This window comes from Lepisma saccharinum, chromosome 23, assembly GCF_977018435.1.
Source record: "Lepisma saccharinum chromosome 23, izLepSacc3.1, whole genome shotgun sequence".
Classification (NCBI taxonomy): domain Eukaryota; kingdom Metazoa; phylum Arthropoda; class Insecta; order Zygentoma; family Lepismatidae; genus Lepisma; species Lepisma saccharinum.
In genome coordinates this window covers 16,109,613-16,123,486 of record NC_139251.1, presented here as the reverse complement: position 1 = coordinate 16,123,486, position 13,874 = coordinate 16,109,613, and the positions used below count along the sequence as shown (strand labels likewise).

Below are 13,874 nucleotides of genomic sequence, written 5' to 3'. Positions count from 1 at the left end.
CAGCCGAAACCCTGCGCAAAACTATGCTAAAACATGACTGTTAAGAACCAAAGAATGTTCTCGTCAAGGTGGTGTCCATCTCAGGGATGTAATCTTCAAACACTGAACACAGTGCAAAACTAGCGTCCTTTGGCAGTGTTTTCCATACATTTGGTAATAAATGTTGCTTTCTACATGCTCCACATATGCATTTGAAATGTGTCCCATCAATATGGCCCACCCTGTATAGAGTCTCGGTGTTGTTCCGCATTGACAGGAAGTTGATGGCACGATCTCTAAACGAGCCAAATGTTGATTTACTAATACCTGGCCTGTACGCATTCTTAATATAAAAACAACCACTGCTCGAGATAGGTTCATGTTTTGGTACCAAGGTATTTTGATTTTATCCCTAATTGTTTCTTCACGCAATAGACCGGCCGCTCCATTCGAATTATCAACAGAACAGGTTCTGCTACAGAAATACTACGACTTCCACATCGCTGGCAACGATTGTACACAATGCTGGTGACTACATCTAAGGGCTGTAAAAGTTTCGCAGATATATCTCATTCGTATATTTGTAAGTAAATAGATGCCGCTATACAATTTCCAACTAACGAAAAAATGAAAATTGTAAAGTACGTTCTACTGCCTAAGGTACGGGAAGTAATCATGTAATGACCAATCAACAATCTGCAACTTTGCTGGCTTCGCATTAACATAACTTGTTCTTCATCTTTGCGCCAATATTAAGGTTCGTGGGCTGCAGATATTAAGGGAACAGGCCGCGCGTTATGAGCCGAGGCTTCGGATGTTTACTTCCGCCGTGTAATATTTCGTCCGCTGCTTTCTTCAGGAGAAATATCGCTCCTGCTTTGAAAGGATTTCATAACTAAGTGCGCCGGATGTCTTCAAGAGATTACAGGACAATGGAACACCCTGGCAGGTCTAAAATGAGGAAGACGCGGGGAATGGATAAGCAAGGAATTGTTGGGAAGAAGAGAAGGATCAGCATCTACACTCTTGCTTCCAGCGTCCAAAGAATTCGGATATTGCTTGTGGTAGTATGAAGGAAGAAAATCCCTATACTTTTTAAAGGCCTCCCCGATGGAGCAGTGGTAGCGTCATCGGCTTGTAATTAAGGGGTTCGGGGTTCGATACCCGATGGAGGCACATAGTGGTTCGGATCCCACTTTAAACTGTAGCCTTAGTGTGCATAAAGTGGACTTAAAACACAAAATCAATCCAATCCTATACTTTTAAAAAAAATCTAAACTCGAGGACATACATGATTATTATCAGTGTGACAACTATTATCATTATTATTACTGAAATGTAAATGTGTTACTCTCACTATATTTTTCTACACGGTGGCGGCGATTGGGTTCCAAAACTGGGAGAGGGGCAAGGACAGTTTATTTTCTCTTCGTCGACAAGGCTTAGCGTTGGAGGCTATAGTGCGGGGGCTAAAAGTGGGGGGACACTGTCCCCACACACCCCTAAACGCCGCCACTGGTTCTACATCTTACATATTTTATCCTTGTAATTTTGTACTTTTTTTTAGTTGATTAGTGTTGTATTATTTTACACTGTGCTCAGCAGTTAGAATAAACTATTATTATTATTATATTCTTCATTTATGGATATACACAATTTCGTTTTGGAGTAATACAGGAAATCTCACGATTTGGTACACACAGAGGTTGCACTACGTTGTACCCTAGGAGAACAATGTAGACTCGACAAGGACTTCAACCAGGATTTCTGACATAGAAGCAGACCACAGAGGGAAAACCTAAATGTAGATAAGCTTGAATTGTTGTTTTATGTCCACTTTATGCACAGATAGACTAATCGGGACTGGACCTCAGTTTAAAGTGGAATCCGAGCCACTGTGCAATGTTCCTCTACCGGGTATCGAACCTGGGACCCCTTGGTTACAAGACGACGACGTTACCACTACGCCATCGGGGAGCCAAATGGAGATAAGCAAGAGTAATCTCGGTTCTTTACTAAAAGATCACACAGAATTATTGACAAAGCGTCCTATCAACACTAGTGCCAATTACGTAGGTGTTTTTTGCAAGTAAAGAGTAAAGTGCTCCCCTGTGCTTTGCACCACGCCATGAAGGCTTATAGGGGGGTGCGTGGAGTTAAGGCTCCACACTTTCTTGATGACGGCTGAAGGTGGGGGTGATGTGATCAGCACCACGCCCCTGGCCGCCTTTAACCCCCAGAGTTTCCTCCAGGTACCCACATTATACGACGCTGAGTGGACGCCGGAGACGCTTGAACAGGTGTAAATATCCCGGTTCTCCACCGCCGGGGATCGAACCCGAGTCTCCCGCATGGTAGTCAGAGCGTAGCTTATTTTGACGTCGTATTGTAAACCCTTACGCTTTTCGTGCATCTCTGTACGGTAGTGGAGAGGTCACTTAGTCCAACTTGTGGACAGGCCTTTCTATAATTCAGATCCGCGTTTCTCCCTTCCGTAAAAATTACAAGATTAAACTGCGAACGTAATCTTGTTTTCAATTCTTGTTGTTGGAGTTAACGAGATGGTATTTCCTGCAAAGCTTCAGGGACCTCTGCTTCCTCTGTTATAAATAATTCTCTGCTGTACAAGTAACTAGCATTGCATATCTAAATTACAATTTTAAGGGTAAAAATGGCTCTGCAGTAATCTCATTTGCCTCTTGTGTTAGCCAGTCATGGAATTGAAAAACTGTTGGTCAACTTGTGTGCGGTAGTTGAGTAGCGACCTCTTAATTGGTTTTAACTTCATCCTCTGAGCAGAACCATGTTTCCGAGATATCAACACGGGGCAAGCCCACGTACCTGGCGAACCGTTGGGTACGAATAAAGGGGCAGATGACTTATGGCCGTGTGCACCAACACGGATTATTTCGAAGTTCAGATGAACGAGTTAAATTTTTAAAAAAATAATCCTGTGCGTACCAGCCCATGAAGGGCCTTGGCTTACCTACCGACTGCCGGTCTCCCTCCCACGCTTTCCTTTGTCACCTGTAAGCGTGGAGATCTTTAACCAGGATTGGAATAGTCGGGGGTCGACCCGACGTATCCCCAGCCTTTGCAGTAGGTCTACGCGACCTGATTACGCTTACTCATTCAAAGCTCCCCAATTTCCTCACGATGGTGCGTTGCCACCAGTGATGTGCGTCTACGCGTAAACAACGATAGTCTACATTCTACACGTAGACTATTTTATACACGTAGATTACGTAATCTATGTAAACAAAATGGCAAAAGGTGATAACTTAGCAAAGGACGCCGTGGAATTTTTTAAAAATATATACTGCGTTTCAGTTGCTGATGTGTGAGAACTTTTCATACTCTTTCTTCCAAAATCGAACAATTTCTCACCTAGGAAGAAACCTAATATAGGAAATATTCTAGTGTTTTATGGGCAAAAGACCACTCTTGCCTCTCGACTGCCATCTGTTGTTGTTTTTTGCATACTATTTATTTTCTTCCATAGTTGGTAATAGAAGAGAAGAGAAATTTTGTTGTAAATAAGGTTCTTTTCATTTCGTTAGGAATCAATATAGTTGAAAATGTCACTTTCCTTTCATGAAAGCCATGAAAATTAATTTTAGTGCACTTTAGATTGTCTACGTAGTCTATGTAAACTACAACCCTATGTAATCTACGCGTAGATTACGTGTAGACAACGCATGTAGACGTAAACGTATAGTCTACGGTACATCACTGGTTGCCACCAGCCCTATACACAGGCCGAAATTCCAGGAGACTGAACCCGGGATCGAACCCATGCCGTCCCGCAGCCGTCGTCCAAAGCAAGGTGCCTTAGGAGTTAAATTTTAATCTACTCTAAATTAACCTGGTTTAAGGATTTGCATTGCACCAACGAAAAACGACGTTCACGAGATTCCGTTCAACTGACCCGAGATTAATTTGTAAGGCTATACCTGATTGGTTCGCTTGTAAACTCTGTTTATAGCGAAGTGTGATAGTTTAGTACTAGTTGTGCCTATCAATATTGTCGGAATGGGCACTGCTACTTCAAAAGACTCCGACAACATAAGACAGTATGAATTTCTTCCCAAGTTGCAAGTGGAAGCGATTTTTAAAGTTGATTTAGCGAGATACGATCTAAAAAATAATGAATAACTGTTAACAGAATCTCATGTATTCCTTACCCATGGTCTGCATAGTGCATTTAAGAAATTTCAGAGTTCTACGATGCCTTAAACAGGCTACAGAGGGCTCTGTGAGTTGGGTAACTTAAATTCTGGCCACTCGGTACTTAGAATCGCAAAACAATAGTTTAGTTTACTAATGATAACATACAAATTTGCATCCCTTCGCCTAAAAAAAAAAATACCTCCAGAAATGAAATAAAAAATATCCAAAGAAAAAAAGCACAATTCGCACAGTGACAGTACAATGAAAAATGCTGTAAAGTGCAGCATATAGATCCTTCAAAGTTGTTTCAGTGCTATATCAAGGCTGTGTTTGTGTTGAATGCTTGTTTCTAGGCTTACGTTGACAACCCCCAGGGTTTCTTAGTTCTGGCGGTACAGGGTTAAATGTGCGTCCGCATGGGGTGTGGGAAGGGTTGGTTCTGGAGACAGAGAAACCTCACCCCTCGGTCTTTAAAAAAATTGAAAAATGAAAGAAAGTTGTTCAGAAACGTCTCCCGAGAAAAGAAGGAGGGGAGGAGTGTCACACGAGAAACATTTTCTCCTTGCGTGTGTTTGTGTGTGCGGAGAAATGAAATACCGTCTGTTTTCCTTCCCTTTGGCGCACTTGCTGTCATTCTGGGGGACAAACACCAGATGGTGTTCGGTATTGAAATTCGTCGGGAGAAGGGAGGCGAGAGAGAGAGGATTGGACGGGGAACGAATTCGGTTATTGACGAGAGGTGAATAAGACATGGCGAAAGTTGGCAGGAAGGAATTCAGAGGCCGCTTTTTCCAAATTGTGATATTCTTGCCCTTCTGGCAAGACCCGACTTTAATAAAGTTGGTGAGGTTTCCTCAAATACTTTTGGCCAGAATATTACACGTAGGCTTAAAGTAACCCAGAATTAGAAGGAGAATACTGCTTCATTGTAAACACATACACATTTGAATTGTTGTTTTAAGTCCACTTTATGCACGGAATGGCCAATCGGGACGAGACTGGACCTACAGTTTACAGTTGTATCCGAACCACTACCGGGTATCGAACCAACGACACCTTGATTACACTACGCCATCGGGAAGGCAAACACATCCATAAAAACAAGGCACTAGGTGGATTTTCTTTAATTTGCCTCCATTCGAGAATTCCTCCTAATATCAACCACAAGGGTAAATTCAAGATGTTAATTCTGTGCAAGATAATGGGAATAAATTCTGGCACATTAGGGCAAGACTTAAGAAAATTCCAAATGAACTTCGTTTCAACAGTGCCTGAAGTATGTGTAACGTAGTGTTCATCCCGATCAATCCTACCGTTAACTCAGGCCGCGCTTTCCAGATTTCACCAGCGTGCATCAGACTGGTGCACCAAAAATGACGTCAATTTCGGTGAAATTCGGAAAGCTTCATACTGAAACAAATGAAAGTTAGATTCGGAATGTGCACGCATATCTGAGTTTATCAGGAAAAATCACAATCAGTGACTATATCACAGAATATATTTCATGAATATTATATATTTTCACTTAACGACATCTTATTTTACATGTGCAGTACGAACTTAAGTGGTATTCTTTTGCAAATAGATGCTTTCCTGCATGTTGCAGCAGATGATAGACGCATGTTTTGATGCATCGGCATACTTTATTTCACTTTGCGTGCAAGTGAAGGAGCAATAGTATTTAAAATGTCGACAGTTTGTGTCTGCATCAAGTTTATTTGCCCTCCGTGCAACAAAATCGGCGTGACGTTCCGAACTATTGCCTACAGGGCGCTATCACAAATCTGAAGAAGCTTCAGTGCACGTGCAGACAACACCATTTTGATTCACCAGCCGCACTAGCTCTTGAGGCTGGTGTAAATTGATGACGTCATGGTTTAACCTAGTTAAAGCTTTGGTGCGCCCCGGTGAAATACGGAACGCCGAAGCCTGCATCAGCGGTGCACCAGCCCGTCCACCGGTGAAATCTGGGAAGCGCGGAGGAACTATAGTGCGCTCTCTATAATTCGAACTTGGATAATTCGAACAAAAGCACATTCCCCTTGAAACCCCTATCTAAAACAATGTTAAAAATGACGGCTCAATTCGAATTTTGAAGTTTGGATAATTCGAGGTCAGGTTTCCAATAATTTAACAAATCTTTCCAAGACCAAAGTGGTTGCTACATAAGGAATTTCAACAGATGACTCGTCCCCTTTTTCTTCTTCAAAAGGTTGTTTTTATGGTTAACAGATGTGCCGACGGCAGATAAGAGAGGGCAGCAGATATCCCCAGAGCTTTTGTTTGTAGGAATGTGACCTTCACCCTCTCAGAAACAAGTTGAGAGGGGAGAGGATAGCTGGACAGAAGGGGTCATTCGTCTGTGTTTTAGTGGAGTCACAATGTTGTACAGTTGTACAGTAGCTTAACATTAGATAAGAAAGTTGAAGTGCTTAGAGAGGTAGAAAGAGGAATGAAAAAGAATGAAAAACAATCACGTGATGCGAATATTCCAATAAGTGTACTGTTCCTGGATGGAGATATGGATAAAACAAAGCAGTTGTAAGGTAAGGTGTACTGTTTGCGTATTAATGCAGTTTTATGTTTAATACAGTGTGTTATTTCATTGGTGTGTTTTCTTTTATTATATTCTGGTTAATTCGAATATTGGATAATTCGAATTTTTTCGTAGCCCCTTGGAATTCGAATTAAAAAGAGTCCACTGTAATTGAGATAGAATTTCAAAACATGAAAATTTTGGAGGCGAGAAGAATCAGCCTAAAAGCTCAATCATTCATAATTTCATTTGCAGTAGCCCTAACATAGACAAATTATAGTTATTGTAGCTTTCCTGGCGACGTGATTCGAACAAGTGTTCTCGAGTTACCAGCCTGGCTTCCTGAATCACGAGTCTGTCTGCATCTTGCCGCCAAAGACAAGCGGAAAAGCCACCAAGAAGGCCGGAAAGGCCGAGAAGAACATCTCCAAGGGAGACAAAAAGAAGAAGCAGAGGAGGAAGGTGGGCTACGCCATTTACATCTACAAGATGTTGAAACAAGTTCATCCAGACACCAGCATCTCCAGCAAGACGATGAGCATCATGGACAGCTTAGTGAACGACATGTTCGAGCGCATTGCCACCAAAGTTTCGAGGCTCGCTCATTACAACAAGCGATCGACCGTTACCAGCAGGGAGATCCAGTCGGCCGTCAGGCTGCTCCTCCCCGGTGAACTGGCCAAGCACGCAGTAAACGAAGGCACCAAGGCCCTGATGAAGTACGCCAGCTCAAAGTAAACGCAAGGAAGTACTTACCTAGCCGAGGGGGGGGGGGGGGGGGGAAGGAAGCCAACATCGACTTAACCTGATTGGTGACCCGATAACACTTGTTCGAGACAAATTCTAATTAGTGTAAAATGGTAGGAGCCTACAGTGAAAATACATCGAAAGTGTAGTAAAATTATTTGCGTCAATAAAATTTTAGAACACATACAACATTTATGTCAGTCAGTAGCAAATTATTTCCAGATCTAGTCTAATTGTTTCTGTATTTCTGTTATAGTTCCAACTTTCATAAAATACATACCTATACGTTCATAAATTGCTAAGGATTTCTGTTTTATATCCTTCCTTTCGATCGGCCAATGTACTGCATGGGAAAATACGCTCTAAATATAAACAATTCAAATGAAGCATGTCGTAAATGTGTAGACATTAGGGTTTTGTATGTCTCATGTTAAGAATTGTCATGGAATGGCTTAATATCTCAGGAATTTTAGCAGTTACAGCATTATTTCAAGTTGTGGATAGAAGGTTTAGATCTAGTTTTTGCGGATTTGTCAAATAACCCAATGGAACAGTAGTTCTCAACTTTCAAAAGCACGCGACCCTGAAATTTCATTTTTTTTAAATACGATGTTCCGTTCCTAAAAAATTTTACTCGTAAAGAGCTTTCTGATTTTTTAAACTTTATGTGTAAATTAATATGCATCCTTGAAATTTATTATAAATAATTAAATTATGGCATAATCATAGAGAGAATTAGTTGGATTAACCTTGTTGACAAATATGGTTTAAATTAGTTGACGACTCGTTCTAATAGAATAATTTAGTTTCCTCTGGCCAATATCATAAAAATCAGCACTTATTAAATTAATTTAATAAGTGCTGATTTTTATTGGGTATGTTCCATTTCGGACACTGGTGAACCCCCCCCCCCCGGGCCTCCCACATGGCGCAGTGGAAGCGTCATTGCCTTGTAATCAAGTGGTCCCGGTTGAGGCACAAGTGATTCGGATCCCACTTTAAACTGTAAGTCCCCTCCCGATTGGCCTCACTGTGCATAAAGTGGACTTATAACAACAACTCAAAACAACTCAACTCACTGGTGAACAACGACGGAAAGGCCATCTTTCCAGGTGGTTGCCAGCTCAGGCTGCAAATAGATTCACCCTTGTGGCTCTTACTTGAGAACAGCGCCACGCTTACAAATTTTGAGACTCCAAAGCAAGTGGTTTTGGTATCTTTCTAGCACTGGCGAGAAAGGGTTTCATCTTATCGCTGGTGAACCCCGAACAAAAGGTAATATTTAGATGGTTGCCAGCTCGGGCTGCAAGTCGCAAGCTTCAGGATAACATCTCTCGAGACCAGGTATAATTTACGCAAAGACCCGGTACCAGGCTGCTGTCCGGCGGTTGAGAAACAATGCAATATAATACTGGGCCTTCATTCTCAAAATTTCAAACAGCCCGTTAGCATGAAGGGCAGAAGCCATTAACTAACTCTTTAGCCTTCTTAAACCCGAAGGTTTATGGCTGCAGCAACACAGGCCTTCCATCTGTCCCTATCCTGAGCAATATCTGTGCACTCTTTTCCATCCCTAACGATTTCCTTTTCTTCGCCTTGGTTTCATACTGGTCTCTTACCATCAGGTTTCTAAACAAAAATCCTGCAAACTCTTTCTTCTCCCATTCGTGCCACATGGACTGCCCACCTAAGTCTTCTTGATTTAAACATTCTAATAATATCTGGACATGAATACAAATTATGTAACCTTCTACACTCACCAGTCTCCTCATCCCTTTTAGGCCCTAATATTTTCCTAAGGATCTTATTTTCAAATACTCTCAATTTATGTTTCTCTTTCAATGTAAGGGACCAAGTTTTGTATATTTTCACTTTTAGTTTCTTAGATGACAAAAGTTCATGAAGAGAAAAGTAACATGCAGTTCCTGAATTAAGCCTGCTTTTTATTTCCTCTCTAATATAATTTTCATTTGTTAGTATTAACATATTTTCTTTTGTTAGCAGAAGCCTCTACCAAACTGAATATATGAACAATAATTAATGCTAGTTTATTGCACTTTCGGTACACGGAGGAAGAACAGGGAGTGACTCCTCAAAAGAAGAGGAAAGCAAAAGGAAAACCTCGACTCCTGTCAACCGAGGACCTCTCCTCCTACAGAGGTCAGAGCAAATCCTCTTTCGGCATTGGGAGTCACGGTCCCCACTTCGGTCCATTATCATGCAGTGGTCAGTGGGATCCCACAAAGCGACTGCTTGTGACGCTTAGGGACATGGTGTGACGCAATTCCTAGCTCCCTCAGCGGATCGGATATTGTCTGAACGTTTATGGCGCGGTATTTGATTAGCATTACGTCTCAATCGGATATTATTAACTGCCTAATTTACTTTTAACCTATTCTAACATTGCATTTAGTAGCGTTTCAATGGCATTGACATAATTACATTGGTTAGATATTAATTGATTTTATAATCGCCTTTCTTCAGCTTAACGCCTACTGAGACGCGAAGAACCGTGGGAACAGACTGCAACAGACCCGTTTCCGGCGTCTCAGTGGGAGATAACAGTTAGGATAACCTGCAGACTTCTGACACGGAAATACCGTGCGTCTCACTGTAGTGGGCGTTGAAGCATTTGGTTTCAATAGAAGCAGACAACAGAAGTTTTGCTGCTACGTTCCTCCGCGTCTCAGTGGGCGATATGCCTTCCACTTTACACTAATCGCGAAGATGAGGATGAGAGACACTCATGCCCAGGGCGCGATTCGATTCCGAAACCCCTGGCGGCCTGTGTTAACCACTCCGCCACGGAGGTCAGCTTGATTACATTAGCAATTGTAAAAGTAACGTTACTTTTTAAAAGTAACGAAAGTTACATTACTCGTTGCGTCCGTGCACACTAATCCAAGCAATCATTCACCCCAATCTAAACTCTCACCCCATCATACTCTCCCCCCAAGCTTAAAACAGTTCTGGATACCAGAATGGTTGTCCCTCCTGTACATAGCATTTCCTATCGTACTATCTATACGATAACTAAAACTAACCAATAAACTAACATAAACTAATCCATAACTACTATTAACAAGTTTAATTAATTACCAATCATACAAATGCACAGTAAATTTACAAGAAATCTTTAAGACTTGTTCCGGTCACAACAATGGTCTATTAAAATAATACAAACTAAAAATTATTAAATGTAGCTATGTATAGAATCTCCATGTATTTTATTTTCTTTCTTTGTACTTGTATTTTATGTATGAAAATAAAGATGAGAAGAAGTAGTATAAAAAGGCGGGGGGAAACTAAATTGAGGAAACTGACGTCCTGGTTTATTTTAAGGTACCAGGACATTAAGAGCATACCCTCGAAAGTACGCGGGTGGAGGCGGGCTACTTCGGGAGGTTTCCCCTCTTTAGATATGTATATGTGTTTCAAAAAGTATTATTTTATACTCACTCAATATGTTCTGCACTATTGTCTGCTTCATGTTCTAATTACGTATTGTATCATGATTCATTCCATGAACTAGTGTATCTTGTATACCAATTAAATTCAGAAGGAAAAGCTTTGTAATGAGATGTAGTGAAAATGTAGTGATCCAATGAAATGTATGATAAAGTTATGAATGTATACATTCTAAAGGTCAATAAATATTTTTTGACATGTTACATTACTCGTATTACAGTCACCTTGGTGAAGGGATGCGTTGAGTGCTCGACCTACGATCTCGTCAACGAAGATTCCGGGTTCGAATTCCCGCCAGGACACGGGTGTTCTTTCGCGTAGGGTGACTGTAAAGACACGTACTGCATTAGAAGATTCAATCAAGTTGTGAAATTCGTAATGAATTTATTTCTTTTTGCACGCCGAAGGCCACATATACTCATCCTCACATTGACAAATGTGTTAGTGATTGATTGATTGATTTCTTGTTTTAAGTCCACTTTATGCACAGATAGGCTAATCGGAACTGGATCTACAGCTTTATGCGGGATCCGAACCACTATGTGCCTCCACCGGGTATCGAATCCGGGAACCCTCAATTACAAGGCGGCTACATTACCACTACGCCTTAGGGGAGGTCCCAAATGTGTGAGCGAGTAGCACAAGACGCTTCATACTAGACGAATGGGAGTGGGTGTCCAAGACGACCACAGGTAGTGCCAGGCCTTGATCTGTTTCACGACGACACTTGCGTCCTGAAGCGATTTCCATTGAAGATGTTTGATCATCTACCCTACACACCGGACCTAGCCACAATAGTGCTTTCCATCTATTGCCGTATATGAAATCTTCCCTGGTAATTTAATACTACAACGTAAATGGGAAGCTAGTGGCTTCGCTCCCAAACCACCATTCTCCTGTGAATAGATATGCAGAATCTATGTGCGTCTCCCAGAGCAACAACTTGATGATGAATTCCACTTCAGAATTTCTTTCGAGAGGCGTTCTTCGGCAGAAATCACGTGGGAAGTCGTGGAGAGACCTCTCGACGGAGACACAGAAGTTAACTTCGCGGGGAACCCCGGAGAACTTGTGCTTTTCACTATCTACTTCTGCAGAAATCCCCTGCACCTTCCAAAGTTTTCCACTTTAGTCAGAAACCGCCCATCTGTCCCTCCCCTCCCGTCGCATTGAATTCTGATTTCTAGTCCTTAGCGGATAACCAAATTGCAGACGAAGTATAGAAAGTGCATTGGATGCAAGGTGGAACACTCTCACTCTCTCTCTCTCTCTCTCTCTCTCTCTCTCTCTCTCTCTCTCTCTCTTTCTCTCTCTCTCTCTCTCTCTCTTTCTCTCTCTCTCTCTCTCTCTCTTTCTCTCTCTCTCTCTCTCTCTCTCTCTCGCTCTCCTCCACCCATCTATCTCTCTCACCAAAATTTGAAATTATACAAGTTTATTAAGTTAGGTACAATTAGTGAACAATAATCCAGATGATTTAAACAGTCAGTCCCGAGTTCGAATCCCGGAATGGCGTTTGACAGTGTCCATTCATCAATTTCATCATATTTTCACTCATCCTTATCTCAGGAATTAGTCAAAAGTGGCAGAAAAGTGAGTATAATAAACGAAATCAATCAATCTTAAATAGTCAAGTTTTGATTTGATTTGATTTCCACAATTAATATTTTGTATTTATTGATATTTATAGTAGTGAGTAAGAAAAGAGCGGTTCGGAAGTAAAACTTTATAACCCAAACTCTATTAAAATTTGAGAAAACATTAGTCCCCTGTTGCTCATATATTAGTGAACAATATGTATTAAGTAGCCGGTAACTGGCAAAACACCCAGGAGCATCTGGGTAACTACAATGAAAATGGACGAACTTTCACTTGCATTGTTCTCGGTTTCATACCTTTGTAGGGTAAAAGTTTTACTCCTGAACCGCTCAAATGTCTTCTATTTTCAGCATTTTTATACTAATTAACGCAACAGTCAAAAGAGCACAAGTGATTATAGAAATTAAAATTATACAGATGGATAGAAACCAACTGAAGACTTGGAACATGTCTGTCCTATTTACAACAGTACAAAAAATGAAATACAGTATACATAAGTTAAATGGACATAAAATATATAAAGATTAGCGTTACAAAGTTAGATGTAAATTAAATAAAAGCATCAAATTGGGTACTACAGAGTACATATAAACTAAACTACATTTACACATAAAAAATATTGAGTAAAAATGATGTATTTGTAGTGATGTAAGAATGATTTTTGTTGCTGTTGTGTTGCTCAGACATAGTAATTTGTCCAAAATTAATTTTACGTGCAGAAATTCTAAATCTTAAATTTTACGATAGTTCCTATTTTAAGCCTTCTCCCGATACATTGGTATAACATCAAAAAGTAATTTGATTCAGCAAGTTAAAACATTGATTTTTTTTTCCACAACGAATCTTCTAGAGAAAATCGCTTTTTGGAATACCGTAAAAGTTATGTAAATCTGAAGGTGTGCAGAAAAACTCCGACAAGACAGAGACAAAACCACTTGCAGTGAATGACATTCCTTGTAAAGCAGTGTAGCGAACCCTCCAACCATCTCTGTATGTACTTTATGGAGAACTTAACTTAAAATTTACCACACATGGAACAGAATATGCGTTGCGCTGTCACAGCCGTATTTTGGAAGAGGCCTCTCTCTCCATTTCGCAAAGGAGCAGCATCCTCCCAGCTGCATCTCGGACCTCATACCCTCCCCCTTCCAGCATCCGGAGAGGAGCAGCAGCCATCGTGATGCCTGCGAGACAGCTCCGAGAGGAAGAAGAGATTCAGCAATCTGCTACACCATTGACTTTCAAATCTTGGACCACTTTCATCTCAAGATACGGCTCATTGAAATCGGCGGAAGGGAGAAAACCACGTCATCTCGACTGAGGAAGGAAGGTGATTCCTCATCTCTCGTCCAAGGAGGAACCTTCTTTTATTGTGGTT

The 13,874-nt window shown here is 41.1% G+C and overlaps 1 protein-coding gene across 1 annotated transcript; it reads left to right on the top strand.

Moving 5' to 3' along the window:
• Positions 1 to 935: 935 nt before the first annotated feature.
• Positions 936 to 7,423, top strand: LOC146005436 (histone H2B-like). The gene is made up of 2 exons (XM_083144680.1): positions 936 to 1,046; positions 7,040 to 7,423. The coding sequence occupies exons 1-2, from the start codon at positions 936 to 938 to the stop codon at positions 7,421 to 7,423; spliced, it is 495 nt and encodes a 164-aa protein (XP_083000806.1).
• Positions 7,424 to 13,874: the final 6,451 nt, after the last annotated feature.

Coding starts and splice junctions, on each gene's coding strand:
- LOC146005436 (XM_083144680.1), top strand. CDS start 936: ATGAGGAAGACGCGGGGAATGGATAAGCAAGGAATTGTTGGGAAGAAG. Junction 1,047..7,039: donor TTCGGATATTGCTTGTGGTA/GTATGAAGGAAG, acceptor CTGAATCACGAG/TCTGTCTGCATCTTGCCGCC.